We start from the raw sequence: 17,145 nt of genomic DNA on the forward strand, positions 1-17,145 counted from the left end.
GTATGATGGTCCTTATCATGATTGGGGGGGGGCGCCTCCCGTTCCCAGTTTGGGGGGGGTGGCGGGGGGCGGCGGCGGCGGCGCGAGTGGCGATTCTTTGTTTGCCAGCGACTGGCTCGGGACTCCCGCGGCAGGAAATTGCGTGCGCGGCCGCCAGTCCGTTCAAACTGGCTTCTCGGCGCGTCTCTCCGCCTGCGGACTCCGGCTCCCTCGCCCGCCCCCTGGTTGTGGGAGGGAGGGAGGGGGCTGCCCATCACAAGCGGAGGGGGGCATCTTTCTAAAAACGGGCAGGGCGGCCGGGAGGCGGAGAGTCGCTGCGGAAGGTGCGGGGGGGGGGACAGGCCCCTCCCTCCCTCCCTCCTCCTCCTCCTCCTCCTCCCCCTCGGCTGGGGCTGCCTCCCTGCTCGGCGCCGCCTGGATCCTGGCCCTGCACGAGAGGCAAGAGGCCGCCCCCATCTCCGCGGCGCGCAGAGCGCAACCTGGAGGCGGCGAGGGGAGGGCCGAGGCGAGGGCGCGGGCGGGGGGAGGCGGGCGCTGGGGAGGGCGGGCGGGCGGGCGGGCTGCGCGCTGCTCGGGTCCTCTCTCCGCCTTCGCTCATCAGAGGGAGACAGAGCGCGAGCAGAGCCAGGCAGCCAGGCAGGGAGCGGGCGAGGGCTGGCCGAGCCGGTCCCCTTCCGCCCGGGGCGCCGCGGGGGCGAGGCAGGTAGATGGGGCTGGGCGCAGAGGCCGGAGCGGGCCGGGGCTGAACTCCCGAGGAGGGGCCCGGCGAGGAGGCCGCTTTTTGGGGAGGGGGAGGCAGGAGAGTCTCCGCCGCCGGCAATGGCGCTCTCGCGGGTCGCCTGGCTGGCCTTTGGGCAGCCCGTTCCCCGTTGCTGACCCCGCTGGGGGGGCGGGGGGGCGTCACAGCGGCGCTGAGGGGGGAAAGGTGGAGGGGGGAGAGGGTGGATGCTCCGTCCCGCCGGGGCGCCCCCAGGCATGAGCGATGGGGCGAGCGAGGCCGGCAGGAGAGCCCTCCTGCTGGGGGACCCCGGAGGCCCCCCGGAGCGGGCCCGGGACAGGGAGAGTCGCGCGGCGCTGGAGGGGGCCAAATTCCGAGGCGGGCCGGCCGGAGGAGCGCTCAAGGAGCTGGCGGCGGGGACCTCGGCGGCCAGCCCCGGCTCGTCCAAGGAGTGCGCCCCGGAGACCGACAGCCCAGCAGCGGGAGGCGACTCGGATTACTGCCGCCGAATCCTGGTGCGAGGTAAGGAGCAGGAGAGCCCCCCCTTCCCTCGCCTCCCCTCCCCTCCCCGGGGCTTCCGTCCCGTCCCGAAGTCCGGGTGTTGCCTCCCCCCTCGCAGGCCTTGCCCCCCCCCCCACAGACGTCTGCGCCACCGGCTGCGCTTCGACCTCCTGCCCCAGGAGCCCCCAACCTCTCCCAACGCGGCCCCTTTCCTGGCCGTCTCCCCCCCCCTTCCTCGGGGGCTTCTCGCCCGTTTCCTCACCGCCTCGCCCATCCGAGCCGGCCCAAGACGGTCCCGGGAGGAGGACCCAGCCGGGCCTGCCGGAGGAGCCGGGACCTCGCGGGAGGGGGACGGAGCCTTTCCGGAGGGTCTCTCGGCGGGGGGGGGGGGCTGGGGCCTGCCAGGGGCATCGCGGGCGCCGGCGCAGGTGGGGGGGAGGTCGGAGTCTTCTTGCAGCGGCCGGGAGATGCTTCCGGGGGGCTGGGTGCGCGGGGCGGGCGGGCGGGCGGGCTACACTTCCAGGTGGCCGCCTCGCCTGGCACCCGCTCGTCGCAGGGAAAGCGCGTCACCGCAGCATCAGCCGGAGAAGCCCTGAGCCCCCCCCTCGCTCCCTCCCCCCCCCCCGCCTTAAGAGCCTCTCGCCTTGCAAGGGGGAAGGCGGCAGCGCCGGCGGCTGGGCGCAGATCCTCCTCGGCTGGGCTGCAGGCCGGAGCCCGACTCTCTCCTAAAATAACCCCTGTGAAGAAAGCGACCCCAGACCCGCCCCGTCCCGGCCGCCTGGGGAGGGGGGGGCGAGCTGAAGCCGGTCTCCCCAGGTCGCCAAGGCCCAAGGCTGCGGATGTGTCACAAGGGACGGGCGGCCTGGCCTCCGGCTCCTTTCTGCGGCGCCCGGTGGACTCGCAGCCGGCCACCCAGCAGGGGCATTGGGGGGCATCTCCTCCCCCCCCTCCCCAAGCACTGTTGCTTCCAAAGCCAAGGGGAAGCCCTCCGCGGGGAAGCCAGCAGGGAACGGCGGGCCCCACAATGTGGGGAGGGGGTTGGGGGGAACCTGTGTTCCTGGGTCTGGCTCGCAGGGTTTGAGGAGCCCCCGGACTGGGGGTCGCAGGGTTTGACTTCGCCCCGCCGGCCGCGGCACAAGCCAGTTCTGGCCGGCCCGCCTAGGAGAGCGGTTTTCGTGGTCCAGTCGTGCCTTCCTCTTGAAGAAGGGGCCGGGAGGGTGAGCCAGTGGCCACATTCCCAGGCGGCCCTTTAGGAGGTTCTCATCCCTGGAGCCGGAGGGCAGGCCTCAAATCCGTCTCCCCAACGGGTCGAAGGACGGCAGGGTCCACTGGCGTCGCCTGGGCCTTGCTTGGGATGGTGCTGCTAGACGGCCGCCCTCGGGGGCTCCTCATCGCCGGCCTGGCTCTTCTGCATGCGGGCGGCCTTTGCCCGGGTGAAGCCCCGGGGGCAACCAAATCAGAGCGAGCCCCGGGAGTGGCCGTTGCCATCCCCGGCACAATCCAGGCCGCGGGGCCCGGGGGCAGACGCCAAGGCCGAGGGGCGCTGGTTCAGGCCTAGGAATGGCGTCCGGCCTTCGCCCCTGCGTAGCTTGGCGACGTGGCCACAAAAACAGCCCCCCTCCCGGTTCCCAAGGGCGCCTCCACATTTCCCCTCTGGCCGGCGGAAGGGCCAACACACTCCAGGCGTCCTGGCGGCCCAGGAATGTGTTCTGGAAGCCGGCTCGAGCACCACCAGGCCCCTCGGCCCCGGCCCCTTTTGGAACGGAGAGTAACCCGGGCGCTTCGGGGAGTGATGGGGACAGGAGGCGGGAGGAAGGAAGGAAAGAAGGAAGGAATCGGCCCATATTATTGGGGCCGGGGGCCGGGCAGGACCTCTCCCCCAGTGCTCGGCGTCTCCCTTGCACATTAGCGGTGCTGCTCGAGAGTCCAGGACACGATCCGCGTCTCAGGTCCTTCGAAGATTATTTCAAGATGGCCTTTTCTCAACGCGAGAGCCGAACAAGCAGCTACGGCGGCGCTTCACTCCGAGTCTGCCCCCTTGGCGGCCGTTTCCTTCCCCGGCGGCTTTCAGGATCGTTCCCCGAATTTCCCGGCCTGCCCCACTGAACCTGGGAACCCCCCAGTAACACCGGCAAGGTCCCCCCCCCGGGGAGGAGAGACCACCCGTACGAAAAGCGAGGGGGTTTGTGCGGTTCGCGCGGTTTCGTTGTTTGTTTGCATTTTGTTTTTGCGGGTTTTAAGATTCCCACCCCCCCTCTCCGTCCCCAATCCGTGTCCTTCACCTAAGGGCGAGCGAGAGGCAGGTAGATGGGGGGGCAGGTTTTATAGGTTGGCGTCGCTTTACACGGGAGTCACGTACCGGGATGTAGGCGCCTTTTCGGGCGTTCTCTCTCGTGAACAAAAGAGCGGCCGCAAGCAGCTGGGCCTCCAGGCCTAGAGACGCGGAAATGCCCCTCTGCAGAGCGGTCGGGGCGCGTTTACTCGGGAGTAAGCTTCACCGCCTTCGCCTTCTCGCCGGGGCTCTCCGTGGCTGTTCTCCGCTGAGGGACCCAGAGCGGGAAGGCAGAGCTAGGCCGCGCTGGGCCCTGACCGCAGAGAGAAGCCGGCGCTCGACTCCAGCTGGGAGGCCTCGGCCCAGGGCCTGCCGGATCGTGGCCTCGGGCTGGAGGCCGCCGGGAGAGGCGATTTTCCCCAAGCGACCCGCCCCGCTGCTCGCCGCTGCACTCGAGGCCTGGCCGCCTTCGGAATGGTTCCGCCCGGCGTTTCTTCGCCGGCTCCCTGAGCAACTGCGGGCGGCCATTCGGCCATCAGGAGTGGGGGCCGGGGCGCGATGGGGACCCCCGGAAGCCCAGCGGAGGCCGGAAGGAGAGAAGCCAGCGCGCGCCTCAACCCTTTCCAGGTCGGCTGGCAGAGAGGCTTTCCGGGTGGGGGCTGCAGAGGGGAGCCCCCAGGGCCAGAGTGGCTGGGCTTCTTTGTCCGGGGCGGACGGGCGACAAGGGACAGCTCCCCCTTGGCCACGATCCACGGAGCAACCTTGCCGGCCGCAGCCCGAGGAATCTTTTGCCCAGGGGCCTCCATCCCCTCCCACCCCCGATGCCCGGGTCCTGGGGCTTCTTCCCGTGTGATTCTTTATCACCCGCCCCTCCCTAGACGGCAGGATCCCCCCCTCAAATTGGGCCGAGGCAGGCTCTTCTTCCTACCGAAAGGCTTTCCGCGCAGGTGCCCACCTGCCCCTCTCTTCCCACGAGGGACAGCTTTGGCTTGGCCGTCGCAAGGGCGGGGTGGGACAGGCCCCTTCACTGCCCCCCCCCGTCCCGTCCCGGCGGCTTAGCTCGACTGAAGTGGGGCGGAAGGTCCCGGCGGGGTTTTCGGAGGGCCCTTTGGCCGCTGCGCCCTTGTGCGTGGGTGTCCCCCGAGTGTCCGCGTCGATTCCGAGGGGGCTCCGGGTACCCTGAGAGAAGCCGGGCCAGCGCCGCCCGTCCTTGGCCGCCTCGGATGAAGCCGGGTTCCCGAGGAAGTGAGCGCCTCCCGGCCGCCAGTCGGGTTCGCGGACTCCGGCTCTTTTCTCTTTTGCTCCAGACAGACGCGGGCGGCCACCCATCTCGCTCTGTCCCCAGCGCCAAGGCTTCCTTGGGAGTCAAGGAGGGCGACAGGAGGCTTGTCCTCACCGAATGAATATTCTTTTCCTGCGAGGGAAGCGAGGAGGCCGGGAGGACCCAGCAGGCCGCGGCGGCGAGCCAAGCGCAGCATCAGGGGCCCCTCCAGAGCTGAGGACAGAGTCCCTGCCGCGCCGCCATCGCTCCCCCGGACCCAACCGGACCCGAAAGCGGCAGGCTCGCCCCTTCCCCCGTGCCTTGGCCAGCCGCACCCATTGGCGTTCCCTGGCTGGGGTCGGAGGAGCCCCCTGCCCGTCTGGGGCGCAAAGGCCGCAAGGGAGCCCGGCGGTGTGCGTGTTTGGGGTGGTGTCCGAATGCCGGCACGGGGGGGGGGGGACGACGCTCCCAGAAATCTCTTGCAGGCACGAGCGGCTTTATTTGTGCCTCTTCCGGGGTGGGGGGAGCTGCCCGGCACCCCAATCGGTCCCCGGGCCTCGGATTTAAGGCCTCCTATCCGCCCGGCCTGCTGCCGGCCCACCCGACGACCTGGAGGGAAGCAGGGGGACTGGAGCCGGAGGATGCTGCCGTCGCTTTTCGGCCCCGAGGAACCTGCTCTCGCCCATTTCTGCCGGCCCTGCGGGAACCCAGGCCGCCCATCGTCCCCGGGCGCCGGTCCGTTATGCAGTGAAAGATGCAGGCGGCGGCGGCGGCGAAGTCAGGCGGCTCTGCTCGGGCCTAGGCCTGGCTGGCGATCGGAGGCCCGGGCCTGGCCGCTCTTGCTCGCCCTCCGAGCTCCCGTTGGCGGCGGCGCTTCTCCAGAATTTCGTCCGCGGCCTCCCGTCTCCGGCCACGCTTCTGCGCTCTCTACTCCGGATTCGCCAGCCGCTCGCCCAAACCGGCTGAGCCCAGAAAAACGAGACGTTTCCTCCATTTTCTCGCCAGCCCGGAGCCCTGACAAAATGGAGGCGGGAAGCGGCCGCGGCGGCTGGGCGGGCAGGGATGCCAAGGGGGCCCGTCGCATTTCTTGTGCAGCGCCCTGGAGGACCTCCGCGTCCGGCTGCAGTTCGGGAGGGGAGGGCTGGCAAGGATCCGTGCTAGGAAACCGCCAGTTGGACACCGCTTAGATAGATAGATAGATAGATAGATAGATAGATAGATAGATAGATAGATAGATAGATAGATAGATAGATAGATAGATAGATAGATAGATAGATAGATAGATAGATAGATAGATAGATAGATAGATAGATAGATAGATAGATGAAGGGTGGGCAGGTGGACGGATGGATGGACACAGATATGCACGTATGTCAACTTTAAGCTATCGCTGAAATCTGTGTCAAGGTGAAACTGTTCCTTTCTGAAATCCGGCCAAGAATTTCCTCCTGGACATAATCCGGGTCACGTTTATTTCTCTCCCCCCCCCTGCTTCCCCCTTGTAGCTCGAGGTCGTGTAGATGGAGCCATTAAGAAGGGCGCTATGATTTATATATTTTAAAACGTGAAATTATTATTATTATCATTATTATCATCGATGGCATTTATTACCAGCGCTTCTCTCCTCGGTCTCAGGGCGGAAATAGGAAGCGCCGGAGCGACGCGGCGGGAAGGTCTCTTGGCAAAACGAGCCGGAGCCAGAAGCCTTCCCTGCCGGATCGTGGCCGCTGCATCCGAGAGCGCATCTCTCTGGGTTTAGGGGCACTTTTCGTTTGGGTTGGATCTCGAAAGAGTCGTCCCCGTGGCCGGGTGTGGAGAACAGGGCCCAGGTGAGGACGCCGCTTGGGCGCATTTTTGGCCTTTCCGGGGCTGGGGCGGAGACGCATAAAACAAGCGCGCTCTTCGTCGCGCGGCACCGGTGGCGTCAGGAGTGGCTTCCGATGAGTAAAACGAGAGGGCTGGTCGGCGGAGGGAGAGCTTCACCAGCCCTTCCTGAGTAGAAAGGGACCGGCTGCTGAAGGCCGAACAGGTAGTCCGGACACCATTCTCTTGTCCAAGGTGGCCGGGAAATCCGGCACCTCGAAGAGCGGAGAGGACGTGGGCTCCCCCCTCCCCCCAAATGGACGTCACGGTTTTATAAACCCTTTGAAATAATTTGACGTTTTATAACGGATCTATTCCTCGGCTAAACGAAATTTCGGAATGATATCTCTTTGGCTTTCGAAATCTTTGGCCGGGGCATATCCGGCCAATTCGCCTATTCCTCTGCCTCTAAAGACGGGACGGGGCAGTCCGTGACACCTGGCCGCGGCCCCGAGTTCAGCGAGGCCTGAGGGTGTCTCTCCGCACAATCGCCCCTCTTCTCTCCGCTGACCCGCGGCTCACCGCCCTCCCTGCAGCCCACGCAGCTGTCCCTGCCAGCCATGCGGTCGTCTTCCCTGTTCCACCGGTCTCTTCAGCAATTGGGCGCCAGCAGCGGCGATCTGCTCCCCCTCCCCGTTCAGCCGCCTGCGCTTTCCCATCGGCGGCCCAGTGGGAGAAAAAATGTTCCTGTGAAGGTCACCTGGAGAGGCCCGAGGAGCTGGAAGATGCGCTGGAGGTTAGGATCAAGGAAGGAAAGCTGAGCCCGAGATTTCCGGCCGGGTCTCCCGCTGCGGCTTCGATGGAGCAAAGCGCCAAGGGCAGTCTTCAAGGGCGGCCCCAGGGAAGCGCCTCTCGGCCCCCACGAGCCCTGCAGCCGGTCACCAGCCTAGGCAAGCCGGCGGTTAGTCCCGGAGCAGGCCCGGCCGCGGGGCTCAGTCCTCCGAAGCGCCGGGCTGCCGGCAGAAGGCCAGGCCGCGTTGCCCACCGGAGCGGGCTGCTTCCAGTTAGGCGGACCGAGTTAGGCGCGGTGCGTTTTCCTGCCGCTGCCCTTGGGCCGGGTCCACATGTGCGGGGGTGGGGGTGCGGGCAGGCTCCTTGGCTGAGCCCAGATTTTCAAGGGTTGGGATCCCAATGAAAGGCCGCCCTACGATAGCTCCAGAGCCGCATCCATAGAGGCTACACAGGGAGGTCGGGGGAGCGGGAGGCCTCGATCTTCCGCGGGACGGATGCCCACACGGGGTCTCTGCGCCTCGCCTGCAACCAGGGAGCCTGGGGGCCGATACACGTGGGCTGCGAATCACACGTTCAGCGAATCCGAAGAAGGAAGCCGTGACTCCCGAAAGGCCCTCCCCTGCCGCAAATGTGGTTCGTGTTTTGGGGTCTGGGTCTCTGGCCAATGCCCCACCAAAACCGCTCAACGCCTATAAAGAAAAACCCACTGTACTCGGTCCTGGAGGGTACGTGCACACGATAGCGGGCACCCAGTGATGTGCGCCGGGATCGATGTGTGTGCTCTCGTCTACTCTGAGCAGGCGGGCCCTGCAGTAGACAGTCACCTAGATCCGTCCTTTTCACCGCTGCCGGTCCCGAAGGTGCCCCCGGAGGCAACTTCCGCCCCCCCCCCCAGGCGCAACCGGAGTTTCGTTTTCGCCCCGATCCGAAGAAGGGAGTCTCCGACCAAGGGGGAGCTCAGCCGCCGAACAGCGGGCGGGTCTGCAGGCGCAGCTGGACTCCGAGCTCGGGACTCACCTGGCCGGCCTAGAAAACAAGGGGGAGGGGGGAGAGAACAAGCCGGAAATGAAGCACCCCGGAAGAAGCAGCGAGGCCAAGCAGAAGGGGCAGAAGAGGCCGAGCACTAGGGCAGCTCGCCGGTGCTTTCCTTGCCTGGCACGGAGCCTCGGAAGGGCGCGACGGGACCCAATCCAGCTGTGTTGCGGAATCGGTTTCCTGGGGGCTGGTGGGGGGGACGCTTCGCCCGCTGAATCCAGGACAGCAAATTCTCAATGGCGCCTTCAGGATACTGGAGGGTTCTGGCGGATCGAGCCGGCCTCTTTGGGCGCGCCCCTCCCGCCGCTGCCCCCAGATCGGAGCGACACCAGACGGAGGCAGGAGCCCCCCACCCCACCGCACCCCCGCGCCCGCTTCTCCGCAAGAGGCTGAGCGCAAAGAGCGATCCTCAGCGCGGCTTCTCCAGGGCGGGTGTCCTTGAAGTGAACGGCGCCCGGGGGAGGGGGGGGGGGCAGGAAAGGTCTGCGAGTGGAAGGTGATCCGTGTCCTTGGGTTCACACGGTCAGGGGTTCTTGCGCTGTGGGGTGGGCCAGCCCCATCGAAATGAAGCCGAGGCTTTAAGGTCGGGATGTCAGGAGGGCCTCGATCCACAGCCCTGTTGCTTAGAAGGAGCTGCCTGGAAAGGGGGGCAGTCCTGAGATCCCTCGAGGGAGGGTCAAACCTAACTGCGATGCGATTCGTCTGTCTTTTTGGCCTTGCAATACCTAGGCTCAAAAGCTGGCCCTACTTCGCAGGGTTGTTGCGACCAAGTGAGAAAGGAGGACTATCAACAAGTCCAGGGACACTTTTAAGACAGACAGTTTGATTTGGTGTGCTCTCTTCTTCTTCTTCTTCGGATATAAAGAAGCAAAACCGGTCCCAAACAGGATGCGAGCCCCAAGGGCGTCTTCAAGACCAACGAGACCTCGCTCTCTTCGGGACCTGGAGTGCACGCTGGCCTTCGCCTGGACCGCCGGCTGGGCTTTCATTGCTCCCGGAGTCCGGACTCGGCTCCGGCCCTTTCACTGCAGACCAGGCCGGAGAAAAACGGCCCCAAGGCAGACTCCGGCAGCAGGGCTGGCCCAAAGGGCTCCGCATTTCTGAGGTCTCCTGCGAGCTTCTTTGCCACGCCGACCAGGGGCGACGGCCGCTCAAAGCTCTCACTCCCCCCCCCACGGGCCCATTTTGGATTGCTCGACGGATCCAGGGAAGGATCAGCCGCCCCCCGGAAACAGATTCCTCCATCCTGAGGACGCCTCCGGGAGAGGCCGAAGCCAGCCCGCTGCCTGCCGCCCTGCGAGCAGGTCTCAGGAAAACCGTGGGGCGCGGCTGGGCTCCCCCAAAGCAGCCCCGCTCCCGCCAAAGGGACGCCTCTCGACGGACCCCTGCGCCTCCCCCAAATATGGCCCCACCCAAATCCATCTATTCTGCCGGCTCTCTTCTCCCCATTTGGGCGACCAAGTGACGTAGCTGCTCATTCCCCGACGCCGGTGCGGAAAGGCGCAGCTCGGAGAGTCCTGTTAAGGGATGGCAGCGTCCCTAAGCTGGATCGGGACCGCGCTCTCGCGCAGGGCTGGTCGGAAGACTCCTGGCTCGCCGTGCGCAACGGAGTTCGGGCGCTGAAACAGGCCCGCCGGACCGGGGGGCCCTTCCTCGCGCCCCTAAAGCCAAGCCTCTCCGGGAAGTCTCCGGTGGCAAAATGACTCGCTTCTCCCCGGCCACACGCAGGGCCTCGCCCGCCGCATTCGCCCACGCCAGCAGGAGCTTCCGCGGGAAACTGGCGGCTTATTATTTGTATTATTGGGGGGAGGGGCGGGGGGGGGTTTGTTTTCCACCCGGACCCGGGGCTTCACAATAGGCGCCGAGAGCCAGGGGCCGAAGGGGACGGCACCACCGGGACCAGCCGCCGCAGAGCCGGCCTTCCTGCCCGGGGACTTCGGGCTCGCTCTTGCTCGCGGCCCGGCAGGCTTGGTCTGAGCTCTTTCCTCCGCAAGCGACGGGCCGAGGACGCCTCCGAAGGCCTTTCCTGGCTCCCCTTGCGACCTCCCTCCCTCCCGGAGACCAGGGCGGGCCACGAGGCGCTCAGCGGCGCGCACAGGCACCATCCGACGACAGCGGCCGATGCAAGCGAGCGAAGGATTAGCGCGGCACAGCCAGCCAGCCAGCCGCCGCCGCCTCTCCCGGGCCAGGTGTGCTGGAAACGGGGCGGGAGGCCGAAGGGCGGCGGAAAGACGCGCGCAGGCGCAGAAGGCCGGCACCGCCGAGGGACAGAGGCGGCCTCCGGGGGCACCTCGAAGACGGCACGGCTTTCCTGTACAGGTGCCCCTTCGAGATCGACAAAACGCCTGTCCCTGGGGACTTGGAACCCCCCAGCTCACACCTCGAATAACATGGTGGTCTTAAAGGTGCCAGGGGGCTCCCACTAGGTTATGTACGGAGCAAAGTTTGAGTCCAGTCAGGCCCCTTTAAGACCAACCAAGGTATACGCTTCTTCGGCTACAGTGAAAAAGAATTTCCTCAACGACCATGTGCCAGTGAGAAGCCCCTGAAACCTTCTTCGGGCTTTGTGAAACCTCAGGTGCAGAATATGGTCGGGAAGTGTCGCCCCGCCCCTCCCCACCCCCTCCAGGCCCAGCATTGGCCACTTAGGGAGAGGAGGGTGGGTCAATGTAGCCATATATGGCTGTATCCCGGATAAATGTTTAAAGCATTTTTAAAATCTATTAAAAATGAATTAATGGCCACCCATTTGGGAAACCCTTCCAGGGCCTTCAAGTAGGCCCAGGGGTTAATGGGACCCTGGTTGAGGCAGCCTGACCTGTCGGAAGGTTGCCAGGAAGAGTCACGAATACGCACCGCACCCCTTGCGCAGTCGGAGTCCCTGAAGACCAGCCACGTTTGGTTCTGGGCATGAGCGTTGGTGTGCATGCACCCTTCTTCAGACAACAGAACAAGATCAGAGTGCCGATGAACTCAGTTCAATTTTGGGCGTGAGCTCTGGTGGGCATGCGCAGTTCTCCAGATGCTGCCCACCGGGGTCTGTCTCCATGGAAGGAAGGCACCGCATGACGCTGCATGCCTACCCAGCCCTGGATTACAATCTGTGGCAGGACAGGGGCTTTTGTGAGTCTCTGCTTGCTTCTTTTGGGACGGGCGCCTCTGGGCTGGGAAGACATAAGCCTGCCCAATCTTCCGTCTGCTTAAAGCCACGGGTGCCCAGGGGTGAACGGCAGCCAGCCTGTCCTAATGCAGGGCCGGGGAGCTTGACTGGAGCTTCTCCCAAGATGTATTTCGTGTGCGTGCTGGGCACGATCCCCCCAGGCTCAGAGACTCTCCAGATGTCCATCGACTACGTCCCACGAGCCCATGCTTGCAAGGGATCCTGGGAATTGTAGTCCATGAGCATTTGGAGAGCACAGTTTGCCCCCCCCCCCCGTGAGAAGATTCTCCCGTGTGAAGAAGTCCTGGGTGTCAGCTCAGGCATTGGCTGCCCAGAAAGAAATGAAATCTCCTGCCTGCCTAATTAATTTATTTGCATCATTGATGTCTCACTTTGATTCCCAATAGGGACCAAAAGCGTCTCGCATCGCTCTCCTCTCCTCCATTTTACCTCACAACAACCCTGCAGGGTGGGCTAGGCTGAGATTATATGAATGGCCCATGAATGGCAAGCATCCCTGGCTGAGGGAGGATTTGAACACGGGTCTCCCAGAGTCTAGTTCAGCGTTTTAACCTTGACTGGCCTTGTCTATATCCGTGTCTCAGAAGTATGTCCATGATTTGTATGCTGCCTTTGCAATTGAATATTTTTGGTATGGCGTTTCTATTGTTTCTTGTTTTAATTTGCATGGTTACCTTACCTGCCCTGGGTCCTGAATTGTCATAAGAAAGGGAGATCTGGCTGCAAGTGGAGGAGCGGGGAATCAAAGCCAACTCGCCAGATTAGAATCTGCCGGTCTTAGCCTCGGCACCAGCTGGCTCCTTCATGCCAGCCTTGTGAAAGAGCTGAAGAGATGTTTAAATATTAGGATGCGTCTCTGGTGACCAAGGTCAAGAGGATTCATGCCACAATAATCCCCATTACTTCTGGGTATGAAAGACGGAGAAGGGAGAAGCCTGGCAGGAAGAAGTCTGGTTGAGTTTTGTGGATAACGTGGACTGCCAAAAAGACCAGTCAGTCAGGTCTAGATCAAATCGAGCCTGATTTCTCCCTAGAAGCAGCAATGACTCCCATCTCATGATGAGAAGACAGCAGAGTTGCTGGAAAAGGCAATCACGCGAAGATGGGCAAAAGCCGCAGGAAAAGAGGAAGACCCACCCGGATTCTGCCAGGGAAGCCACGCCCCCTGCATTGCAAGACGCCAGCCAGGCTGCCAACGACAGGCCACCCTGAAGGACATCCATTCGGAGGCTCTCCAGAAGCTGGAAATGCCCGGGCACCAATCACCACGTCAGGCTCGTGGGCTTCCAGGGGGCTGACGGCAAAGCCGAACTAGCTGGATTTTGTTCTGATACAGCAAAGAAAATCTTTAAATCCTGGAAGATCGGGGGCACGCTTAATGAAAAGCTTCATTGACGGACGGAGATTAAGCCTTTGCTGGATGCTTGGAGTTGAACGTGGAGCACAGGGCACAGGGTTTGATGACAAGGAGTCCTGCAGCCCAGTTGCTCTCACGGTCCCACGGACTTCCCGCCTGCCTCAGAGGGAACTTCCTCTGCCTTAGGGAGTAGACCGGGGTCCCCAACGTTTAGAGCCTGGGGCCACATTTGGAATCCTGACGTGGCATGGTGGGCACAGCCACAAAATGGCTGCCATAAAACGGCTGCCGCAGGCAGTCGAGACAGCCACAAAATGGCTGCCACAGTTTAGCTTCAGTTTCCCTGTGAAGATTCTTGTGCCGTGGCGGCAGCAGCTGCCAAAGTGACATTTTAAAACATTTGCACAGCCAGTCAAATATCCAGTGGCCAATGAGAGGCCTTGTGGGGCAAGAGTCGCACCTGGCCCCGCCCACTTCCTAAAAACACCTGGAGGGGGCCAGAAGAGGTGTTGGCAGGAGCTATGCTGCCTTCAGGCACCACCCTGGGGACCACCCTGGCAAGGGATCATGGGAATTGTAGTCCATGGACATCTGGACAGCCTCGCTGTGGTTCTGCCAAGGCGGCCCAGCCAGGACTTGCCTTTTGCCATTAGATTTTGTGCAAATATTTCAGGTTACCTTGCAACATGTTCCCCTGGATCCTAAATGCACCACAACATGTTTTTTTAAAAAACCAGTTTCATTCTGCAGGATCCTAGTCGAGTGCACAAAGCCTGGGCCGATGACCTTTATTTACCGGAATGGTCTTTGCAGGTGATGCTACAGGACAGCTTCCCGTTTCCTCCTATAAAGCCGCTCCCTCCCACCCTCTGGAACACAATGGAGTTGCACTGAGCAGCATCAGCCACTAGGTGTCTCTTTACCTTTCGGGAGGGTGCTTTGGACTGGCACACCTGGCGTTCGGGAGGCACCTGAAGCCCTGGCTGAAGTTAGGCCAGGAAACCCACACTGGTTTCACCCACCGTGTTTTTGTACAACGAGAGCGGTTTCTCAGTGGAATGGGCTTCCTCGGGAGGTGCTGGGTTCTCCATCTTTGGAGACTTAAAAACAGAGGCTGGAGAGCCATCTGACGGAGAGGCTGATTCTGTGAAGCTTTAAGGGCAGGTTACCGTGGATGAGGTTGTGAGCGTCCTGCACAGTGCAGGGGGTTGGACTACATGACCCGTGCGTGGACAGGGTGCTGGACTTGGTCCTTTGATCCACCGTGGCTTGGTTGGGAGAGTTAGAAGAAGAAAATAGTTTTAGTGAGAGGAGAAACAACCTTTGTGTGGAAACAGGAGTCTGTCTAACAGTTCTGGAGGCAAGCAGGGAGGATGTGTGTGTTCCAAGGAGCAGGAAGCCTCCAAAGAGCCAACTAGGACACTGGAGAAGAGTATTTTAAAAATATAGTATCATAGAATCATAGAGTTGGAAGGGGCCATACAGGCCATCTAGTCCAACCCCCTGCTCAGAATCAGAATCCTAGAATCATAGAGTTGGAAGAGGCCATACAGGCCATCTAGTCCAACCCCCCTGCTCAACGCAAGATTAGCCCTAAGCATCCTAAAGCATATCAGGACATTCCTAGTCTAGCTATGCTAAATGCCCATCTCCTCCGAAGCCTCCTGCATATTATGTTCAACCTGCACACTGCATATCTGGCCTATTCCAACAGGCTCTTAGAAGAAAAATGCAATCGAAAGGATTCTTTCTCAAGAATTCCCAGGGTCCCTTTGTCCATTTGCAGATCGCAGCTGAATAAATTCTGAGGTGGGCCTTGATGGAATGGAAAGGGGGGGGATGCAGAACTGCTTTTGAGCAAAACGCCAGAATCTCCAGGGGGCACACGCAAGGTGTTGGCTGGACGTCGGCTTTCCCCTTGAGCCTCTAGCTCTACGGTTGCCCCTAGAGGACCAGCGGGGTGGTCAAGAGTAGCAGCCTCTGATCTGGAGAGGTGTGGTTGATTCCTCACTCCTCCTCCACCTGGGTGACCTCGGGTTAGTCACACATCTCTTAGAGTTGTTGTCGCAGAGCAGTTCTGTCAGAGCTCTCAGCTCCACCTCCTTCACAGGTGTCTGTTGTGGGGAGAACAACAAAATTTAAGTCCTCATTTTGGGGGGAGAGAAAGGGAAGGCAATTGTAAGCCGCTTTGAGACTCCTTCGGGCAGTGAAAGCAGGGTATAAACAGCGCCGTCTCTTCTCCCTCCAGATGCCAAAGGGACCATCCGGGAGATTGTCCTTCCCAAAGGTTTGGACCTGGATCGGCCCAAGAGGACCCGGACCTCGTTCACTGCTGAACAGCTCTACAGGTTGGAACTGGAATTCCAGCGCTGCCAGTACGTCGTGGGCCGAGAAAGGACGGAGCTCGCCCGGCAGCTGAACCTCTCCGAGACCCAGGTAAGGCCGGAAGGAGCTCCTCTCCCTTGGGAGTCCGTGGGTCTTTACGGGAGAGTGGGGCATCGGTGTCTTTCCCCCATGCCCCTGCCACAGAGACCCAGAGAATTCCCCAACAGGGTCTCGGAACCGAATTCCTGCAGGGTCCAGTGAAGATTCCAGTGGCTGAGCAGCGCACGGGCACCAGTGCTCAACTCCTCTGCTTTTCACGAAGCCCAGCACGTGGTCCTCATCTCCCGTGTCCGTGAATCCCAAGGAGCAAAGTCTCAGTCCCTTGGCATCTTTGAGAGCAACAAAGGTTCATTCTGGGTGGAAGCTGTCAAAGAAGTGGCCATGGGCACAAACGAGCGGCAGGCTCCAGTCTGGAGAACTGAGTTCTATTCCCCACTCCTCCTCCTTATGCAGCCAGCAGGGTGGCCTTAGGCCAATCCCAGTTCTCTCAGAGCTCTCTCAGCTTCCCCGACTTCACAGGCATTTGTAAGCTGTTTTGAGACTCCTTGGGGTAGTAAAAAGGGGGGTCCATAAAATCCAGCTCTTCTCTGAAAGGCGCAACTGGGCTTCCACTTTGTTCTGTTGTTTCAGACCCACACGGCCGCCCACCTGAACTGGCCAGGAAGCCCACCGGTTAACTAAGCAGAGTGCGCGGGAATAGAGGAAATTGCTCGTCTCATATTTGCTATCAGTTCTGTTTGGGTAACTCCAGGTTTTAATTCTGAGGGAAGGCCTTTTAGTTGAGCTTGACCAGGATCGTTCAGGCGAGTCCAATCTCATCAGGGTCAGCTGGGGTCAGTTTTGGAATGGGAGACCCCCAAAGTGATCCCAGGTAGCTTTGCAGGGACAGGCCCCCCACCCCTGACGGTCTTTTGCCCCCCCCCCTTGGGCATCCCAGAATACCCTGATCTCTGGGTCCCCTTGCTTTTGTTTTGCCGTTGTTGACATTGTTGACATCTATCATGTGACTCGACCCTGTGCGTGTGTTGTGCGTGTGTGTGTGTGTGTGTGAGAGAGAGAGAGAGATGCCCTGCCCAAGGTGAACCAGCAGGGATCTGTCACAAGGAAAGGGTTCCTCCTGCGGCAGAGCAGAGCCGAGATGCAGGAGCCCCAAATGCCGGTGCCTCGAGATCCTGGGCCGATGGCCCCAGAGAGTCTGTTTAATTCATAGCCTCCCAATTAAGACAGGAGGGTTAAAAATTAATCAGAGTAATCGCAATTCATAATTCATCGCCCCGAGCAAGAGAGACGATTGAACGACATTTTGCGCGACACTGACATGTGCGCACACCCATGAGAGCAGGGTTGGCCATAACAGAATGCCCACACAGGAAGCATGGCCTTGCAAGAGGGCGCACATGTATGTGCCTGCTCCTTCGCACAATGCCCACCTCTTCAAGTGTGAGGATCCGTCAGCAGAAGGGGGGAAGGAATCTGCAGATCATCCTTCCCTGTTGCGGCCCTCCAGGTAGCCCCTCCTGGGGACTGGAAGCAGCACAGCAGAGCCAGGGCAAGGTTGCCAGCCTCCAGGCAAAGCCCGTAGATCTCCCGGAATTTCAACTGATTTCCTGATATGGTCGTCGTCTCCCCCCCCCCCCCACCTTAGGCATTGGCAGGAGATTGGGGGGGTTGCCTGGGGAGGACAGGGACCTCAGAGGGGTACAATGCCACAAAACCCACCCGTAGAGCATTCCTTTTCGGGGGAACCAACCCCTGTAGTCTGGAGAGGAGCTGGAAAACCAGGGGACCTCCCCCCTGCCAGGTCCCACCTGCAGGTTGGCATCCCTATCCCCAGATGACA

The 17,145-nt window shown here is 61.8% G+C and overlaps 1 protein-coding gene across 1 annotated transcript in view; it reads left to right on the forward strand.

Annotated features, from left to right (window-relative positions):
• Positions 1-613: 613 nt before the first annotated feature.
• The window catches only part of VAX2 (ventral anterior homeobox 2), a 29,242-nt gene continuing 12,710 nt past the window's right edge, over positions 614-17,145 (forward strand). The window contains exons 1-2 of the mRNA XM_077301319.1: positions 614-1,240; positions 15,169-15,356. Of these exons, the coding sequence (XP_077157434.1) occupies positions 946-1,240; positions 15,169-15,356 (483 nt within the window). The 5' untranslated portion in view covers positions 614-945. The remainder of the gene's footprint in view (positions 1,241-15,168; positions 15,357-17,145) is intronic.

The sequence above is a fragment of the Paroedura picta genome, chromosome 10, assembly GCF_049243985.1.
Source record: "Paroedura picta isolate Pp20150507F chromosome 10, Ppicta_v3.0, whole genome shotgun sequence".
NCBI classification, from domain to species: domain Eukaryota; kingdom Metazoa; phylum Chordata; class Lepidosauria; order Squamata; family Gekkonidae; genus Paroedura; species Paroedura picta.